This window comes from Artibeus jamaicensis, unplaced genomic scaffold (genome assembly GCF_021234435.1).
Source record: "Artibeus jamaicensis isolate MK-2021 breed Jamaican fruit bat unplaced genomic scaffold, CSHL_Jam_final contig_233, whole genome shotgun sequence".
NCBI classification, from domain to species: Eukaryota; Metazoa; Chordata; class Mammalia; order Chiroptera; family Phyllostomidae; genus Artibeus; species Artibeus jamaicensis.
Genome location: NW_026521486.1, coordinates 51,244,334 through 51,251,615, shown reverse-complemented (window position 1 = coordinate 51,251,615; position 7,282 = coordinate 51,244,334). Strand labels below are relative to the sequence as shown.

General features: G+C 49.1%; 1 protein-coding gene across 1 annotated transcript; it reads left to right on the top strand.

The window, feature by feature from the left end:
* Positions 1-313: 313 nt before the first annotated feature.
* Positions 314-6,910, top strand: KRT4 (keratin 4). Its single transcript, XM_037137516.2, has 9 exons — positions 314-892; positions 2,502-2,716; positions 3,661-3,721; positions 4,087-4,182; positions 4,672-4,836; positions 5,086-5,211; positions 5,635-5,855; positions 6,115-6,149; positions 6,263-6,910. Exons 1-9 carry the CDS (start codon positions 410-412, stop codon positions 6,433-6,435), a joined length of 1,575 nt encoding a protein of 524 aa, XP_036993411.2. The 5' UTR covers positions 314-409; the 3' UTR covers positions 6,436-6,910.
* The last annotated feature ends 372 nt before the right edge of the window (positions 6,911-7,282 follow it).

The window sequence follows — 7,282 nt, the reverse complement described above, 5'->3', positions numbered from 1 at the left end:
GAGCAGGGAGGCCACCAGCAGGCTGATGAGGTGGAAGGGTGTTGGGTGGGGGACATGGAAGGTGGGGCACCTGGCAGGTGGGGCCAGGCAGGGCCTCCAATGCAGGAGGCCCTGGAGCTCTGGTTCAGGTTCTCCTGAAGGGGAGGGATTGTGTTGGATTCCAGTTACCTGTGCCCTCCAAATGACTTCTGTAGGTGTGTTTAGTGACATGCTCAGCAATTGTGAGAAGAATGGGCTGGTGCCAAAGGCCAAGCCCAGAGATATTTCAGATTTTTCCTTTTATGCCCCTGCAACCAAGCCCTGCTGCTCCAGCTCATATAAGAGAAGCAGGCTAGGGCTGCAGCATTCACTGGCCTGGGCCCTCTTGTTTCTCTCTGACTACTCAGAGCTCACTCTCTGTTCTCCAGCCATGATCTCCAGACAGCAGGGTGCTCGGGGCCTGTCCCAGGGCTTTAGCTCTGGCTCTGCCGTCTTAGGTGGGGTCAAGAGGGTTGCTTTCAGCTCAGCCTCCAAGTCTGGGGGTGCAGGCCGCTGCTCCTCTGGGGGATTTGGCAGCAGGAGCCTCTACAACCTTGGGGGGAACAAGAGCATCTCCATCAGCATGGCTGGATGCCGGCAGGGTGCTGGCTTTGGAGCTGCTGGAGGTTTCGGGGCTGGCAGCTTTGGTGCTGGTTTTGGTGCTGGCAGCTTTGGTGGTGGATTCGGGGGCTCCTTTGGTGGACGGGGTGGTTCTCCTGTCTGCCCTGCTGGAGGGATTCAGGAGGTCACCATCAACCAGAGCCTGTTGACCCCACTCCATGTGGAGATTGATCCTCAGATCCAGCAGGTCCGGACTCAGGAGCGAGAGCAGATCAAGATCCTCAACAACAAGTTTGCCTCCTTCATAGACAAGGTGAGCTGCCCCCTCCGCCAGACAAGGCGGCAGAGCCAGGGTTGCTGAGTCTCGACACCTTAGACCTAAGCCTGTCACGGGGAGACCACTGAACTACTCTGGGCCTCCACTTCTCAGCTGTTAAAGGGAGTCAGCATTCTGAGCCTCTTTTGTTTCACGGCTGGTAGGCTGACAAAGCCGTTCAGTATTTGGAGTTTTCTAGATGTGCTGCGTGATACTTAGAAAATCACTTAACTTTTCTAAGTCCAATCATGCCTGCTATAAAGTAAGTTTATTATTTCCCTGATTTTTCTCAGATTTTGGTTTTAAAATAAGTTAATAATGTACTAATTAGCCAAGACTTAATTGTAGTTCCTATAATAATGTAACTATTGGCACTTTTGTTGGAACAGAAGAAAACCAGGCTGGTCTCTCCAATAAAAAATGGACTGACTCCAATGGTGGAATCAAAGTCCCTGCAGGCCCTTGGAAGGTCACTGCTTTCATCCTTCTGACTGTAAAAAATTGCTTATCTGGGTCTATTTGAAGAGATGAGAGAATGGGTCTTTCCTTTTCTTTTCGTAGTCCACCTTTCTTCTCCATGCAAGGGTAGAGCTCAATTACGGCCAGGTATAATGGGTGATTGGAAGCAGATCAGCCTCAGAGAGCTGCAGTGATTAATGACTGGATGGACAGGTGTGGCACACTTGGTGAAGGATGCCCCAGGTCTCTGTGCACTGAGGTCTTAGTCCACTTAGATGTATGAGTCCAGAGTGAACCACCTTGGACTAGATTTGAATGGGACTGTTTGCTCTTCTTGCTAGTTTGAGAAGACCAATAGTAGCTTGAAGAGGTTTATTGTGACTCCAGGACATACAGATATAAAAGCAAGACCAAGGTTTTGGCGCTTTTTTGTGTCATCTCATCTTTTGGGTTCAAACTGTGATCAGTGGCCCTTACCTGCTTTCATTTCAAGTCTGAAGCACATAAAGTGGAAATGTCATGCTGAGCTGCTACCCTGATTTATCTAGTTAAATCTTTTAATCTTTTTCCCTTTTAAGAAAAAGGGAAAGTGCTGGGAAGTCCCCTTGTAGAACCGAGTCTTGCTGAAACTCAGAATACATCTTGGGCCGCGGTCTTAATTAACTATATTCAGTGCTGCACAGGTTCACAGGGACATGCCAGGTCCACTTATGAGTAACCCTATTTAAAAAGTCTGCAGTGAATTTATTATTCCTTTGCCATGGGCCCAAATCACTTTGAATGCAAGACCTCACATGGTGGTTGTGTCCCCTAATTTTGTTTTATTTTATTATTTCATAGAAGTTCAGTGTTCTTAGCAACCCATCCCAGGGTCTCTGGATCTCTGTAGGGGAAGCTGTTCTTGTTGCCCTGGCTGTGCTCTCTTCTCCGCAACCCACAAGGCCCATTTGCTGCTAATGGCTCACAGTGAGGCCACTATGGTGACCCCACTAGATGGTTTCTGGAGTTGCAACGTTGATGGCCTTATGTGGATCCCAGCTGGGCCCTCTGTTTGGCTTGAGTTGTTGGGGTTGGTGTTGGCCATGGCCAACCCTCCTGTCAAAGCTTCAGACCCTCATTGGTTGGCCTGTACCTATTTTAAACACAGGTGCGATTCTTAGAGCAACAGAACAAGGTTTTGGAGACAAAGTGGAACCTCCTCCAGCAACAGACAACCACCACATCCAGCAAAAACCTGGACCCCTTTTTTGAGGCCTACCTCAGTGCCCTGAGGAAGCAGCTGGATGCCTTGGTCAATGACAAAGGACGCCTGCAGTCTGAGCTGAAGACCACGCAGGACAGCGTGGAGGACTTCAAGACCAAGTATGTGGGGAAGAAAGAGGGGATGCCATCTCACAAATCTGCCTGGCCGTGCCCCAGGCTCCCCTGGCTCCTCTCTGATCATTGAGAACCCCCAGCCCTGAAGATATCCTGAGAGTGTCAGGAAGGTCCTCTGCTCTGTTCCCCTGTATCTCCAGGGTTACAGTTTAGTGGGGTGATGTCTAGCAACCCTAGGTTGTTCCAAACATAAAATGAATGATACATTCAGAGAGCTGGACTTGCCATATACAAACAAGATTAGAAATCGAACAGAGGAAAAGTACTGTACCATGGTGAGAAGAATACAGGTTGTAGAGACAGGTGGACCTGGTTTGAATACTGATTCTTCCACTTACTTGCTGTCTGATCTTGGGTAAGCTTCTTCACCTTAGTTTGAACCTTAGTTTTCCTCGTATTTAAAGTGGGAATATTATTCCTACCTTATAGGTTGACAACTAAATGAAATTAAATGAGGTAAAAAAGTAGGTAGTATAGTGCTGAACGTACAATGAACATTCAATCCACAGGGGCTCTTATTATGAAGCTCATCCATTATGGGGTGGAGCTGAGAAGTTACCAACCCTCCCTCTCTCCATTCACTCTCACATGGAACAAAGAGAATTTAATTTACCAAATGGCCAAAAGGAGAGACCTTCAATGGAAACAAAATCAACCAGATCATTGCAGGTTTCTTGCCTCATATCTTATCTCTTGAGAACGGTCTTTTTAAAGTTTGGTTTGCACTTCTCTTAATAAACCAGGACTAGACTGATACCTCATACATGGTTATTATTCGATAAATGTAGGCTGAATGAATAATTGTGTGAAGATGGGGATGTAGCCAATCAGCCGGGTATTTCCAAATAGTTAGATGTTTGGAAAGGAATAGCGGAATGCTGAGAAACATTAGCTCACTGTAGAGTTTCCTTTTCTGTCTCCACCCCCAGGTATGAAGATGAGATCAACAAACGCACAGCTGCTGAGAATGACTTTGTGGTGCTCAAGAAGGTAAGAGATAAAAGAGGCTGGGGAGGTGCAGTGAGGACACCCTTCCCCTGGGTGTGGTCTTTAGCTGGAATCATGAGGTTGGTCCATCTGTGCCTCCTTGCCACCCCATTTGGTACCATCTAGAGCTAAGTGACCCAGATTCTAAGGATTAAGGCTGGGTAAAAAAGATGTTTAGATAATTAACATCCATGTCTGTAGGTGGCTTTAAGGGCAGAATATGTCAAATGATTAGTCCCTCACCACCTCGCCTGATGCTGAGAAGCCTTTTCTAAATGCTGCTGAGAATACCTCTGTGTCACTTAGTACCCACTGCCCCCTGTTGTAAGCATTGTAGCTTGTCTCTTATGCCCACTCTTCCTCTGCAGGATGTGGATGCCGCCTACATGAACAAGGTGGAGCTGGAGGCCAAGGTGGATGCCCTTAATGATGAGATCAACTTCCTGAGGGTCCTCTATGCTGCGGTGAGGACTCCATTGCCCCCTCCACTCAGGGAAGAAAATCCTCCATCTATGAGGCTGCACGATTGGAGTTCACGATTCTTTGAAGGGACTCTAGCTCCTTTACTTCAGGACAGGGTTGACATGAGAGGTTCTCAGACCAGATGTTGTCTTAGAAGAGGTGATTAGTTCTAAAGATTGCATGGGATAGAATCCCATGCAATTACCACTCAGCATTTCTCTAGTGAAGTGGATCTGCTCCATTTCTTTCCATCCAATGAACTGATGCCCATTGACATGGAGTGGCTGATAGTTCCCAGGAAGCAGAAAAGACTACAAATATTGCTTTTCTGTCTGGAGATGTCACCCACTGCCTGCTTTGAAATTTACATTGGGAATGCTAACTCTGCCTGTGTCTGAACCTGGGGCGTGGCCCATGACAATAGCAGATTTCTGGTGTCAGAGATTAAAGAGGACTCTCCAGGAGGTCTGATGGGAGACATTTCCCTGTAGGAGCTGTCCCAGATGCAGAGCCATGTCAGTGACACATCTGTGGTCCTCTCCATGGACAACAATCGCAACCTGGACTTGGACAGCATCATCGCGGAGGTCCGTGCCCAGTACGAGGAGATTGCCCTGAAGAGCAAGGCTGAGGCCGAGGCCCTGTACCAGACCAAGGTGGGTTCTGGGGATTTCTCAGGAGTTGAGAGTGGCTTTGGGGGCTTTGCTTTGATGTCTCTGAGCAGGTGATTATCAGCTGAAGCCCAAGAGAAATCAGACATGGGCTGATTCCTTGAGGTCTGATTTGAAGTTATGTGATGTTTTGTATTAACTCTGCCCCTGTGGCTACTCTTGCTAAGTTGACTTGAGAATAAACCCTACTCAGAGACCTCTGACCCCTGGTTTCCTGTGTCTCTTGGGCCTTAGTTCCAGCAGCTCCAGACCTCAGCTGACCAACATGGTGACAACCTGAAGAACACCAAGAGTGAGATTTCGGAGCTCAACAGGATGATCCAGAGGCTGCGGGCTGAGATTGAGAATGTCAAGAAGCAGGCAAGTGTCACCTCCTTCCAGCTGCAGGAGAGAGCCAGGGCTCTAAGGCAGAATGTCTCCACAGTAGATGTGCAGATAAGGCACCATGCCAGAGATCCCCAGCTTTTCTGCAGGGAATTTGTAGCTTTTATCATAGCCCTACCCAGATCTTTGTAGTAATATCCTAGTTCATGTGACATGCCATCCCAGTAAATGAGGTTTCTTGGCTCTCTGTCATTGGTTTTGGCTCTTCATCTAATCAGTCTGGTAGGGGCATTGGTGGGCTCTGGCTGGACTGAATGAAATGCATAAGAATCAGGGAAGGTAGGGGGAAGGACAGACAGAACCCTGACATCTTATCCCAAGCAAACAGAAGAGGGGACAGATGTAGAGGTCTTGACAGTAGAACACTGATGGTTGTCTGTCCCTTGCCCTTGTCTACAGTGCCAGACTCTGCAGACCTCCGTGGCTGATGCGGAACAGCGTGGGGAACTGGCCCTGAAAGATGCCTACAACAAGCGTGCAGAGCTGGAGGCTGCTCTGAAGAAGGCCAAGGAGGAGCTAACCCGGATGCTGCGGGAGTACCAGGAGCTCATGAGTGTGAAGCTGGCTCTGGACATCGAGATTGCCACCTACCGCAAGCTGCTGGAGGGCGAGGAGTTCCGGTGAGGGGGAGAAAGCAGGGCAGAAACATGAGGAATGGAGAGGTTGGGAGCCATGGCAGGTCCAGGGCCCTTTTCCTGGGCCACTTGCTTCAAATGCTGTTCTGGTGCTTTACAGACAAGCACAGTTTTAGATAACAGGTTCATATTTAGGCCTTAAATTTGTCTGCTTAAAGATGGGAAAGATGCTTGACACCTGGTTATTGAATGAAGTGTGGTTCTGGGCTCTGCTGTGGCTCACTGCTCTTTGTCTCCTCCCCAGAATGTCTGGAGAATGCCAGAATGCCGTGAGCATCTGTAAGTACCTTCTGTCCCTGCCGTAGTCATTTGTTTCTTCACCCTGGTTTGACCTGTGACTCCTGGTCACTGGCACTGTTGGAGTAACCATGTCCTTTGCCTTTCTCCCACAGCTGTGGTTGGTGGTGCTGCCAGTGCAGGAGGCGTCGTGGGAGGATTAGGAAGTGGTTCCGGGTTTTGCCTGGGAGGTGGCTTTGGCTCTGGCTCTGGAGGTAGCTGTGGCTTTGGTGTGTCTGGCAGCAAGATCGTCTCTACCACCACCCTGACCAAGAGATCTCACCTATAAAGGAGATGAGCTCCCAGCAGCCCCCTGAGCCCAGTGGGGCCCAGTCTTGGTGTCTTTGTGCTGCCTTCACCTCCATCTTCACCCTACCTTTCTGGGGCTCATCTTACCAGTGTCACCTCAGTGCCGGGTGTGGACTATCTGCCCTTTTGGAATTTGGTAGCTTCTTCTCAGTTTGGGCGTGGTGACTCACCTGGAATGGGAAGATTGTCAGCTGACTCTTCACCCACCAAGGACAGAGGAGAACACAACCAGAAGCTTCATCTCCAGAGTCATCGGGGTCACATATGTCTCCTCCCAGGGCAGTGCCCTCTCCTACCAGATCCTGGATATCCCTCTACACCAGCTTCTTCTCCATCCCTTGGCAGCAACTGGCCCTACAAGGTCAGGACAAGAACCACTCAGTGTCCCATCCAACTCTTCTCCTTCCCTCTATCCATCTTTGGGTGAATTTTCAATAAAACACTTTTGTCATTCACTCTGAACAACTGTTTTTGTTCTCTGGGAACAAGTCTCCAGAATTCGGGTGAAAGTGAAGGAGGCTGGGGTCTGCAGGCTCTGTCTGCATAGATCAGAAGATTTCCTAGGCCTCTCCTTCTGAGATGCCCAGAGAAGAGAGGGAGAAGTGTGGAGCCTGAAGGTTGCCTCCAGACCAGAGGCCCAGACTGAAAACAACCAGCTGTCACACAAACATCAGCTGCTGTAGACAGCCAGGGCCAGGCCATCTCAGTGATGAACCTGGAGGGGAAGGGTCTAAGTCTGGAAGTGTGGGTGTAGGATGGGTACGAAGAGAGGCAGTCAGGGGTCTCCACTGAATATGGAATGTTGTTAGTGTTTGTACTCAGAGTCT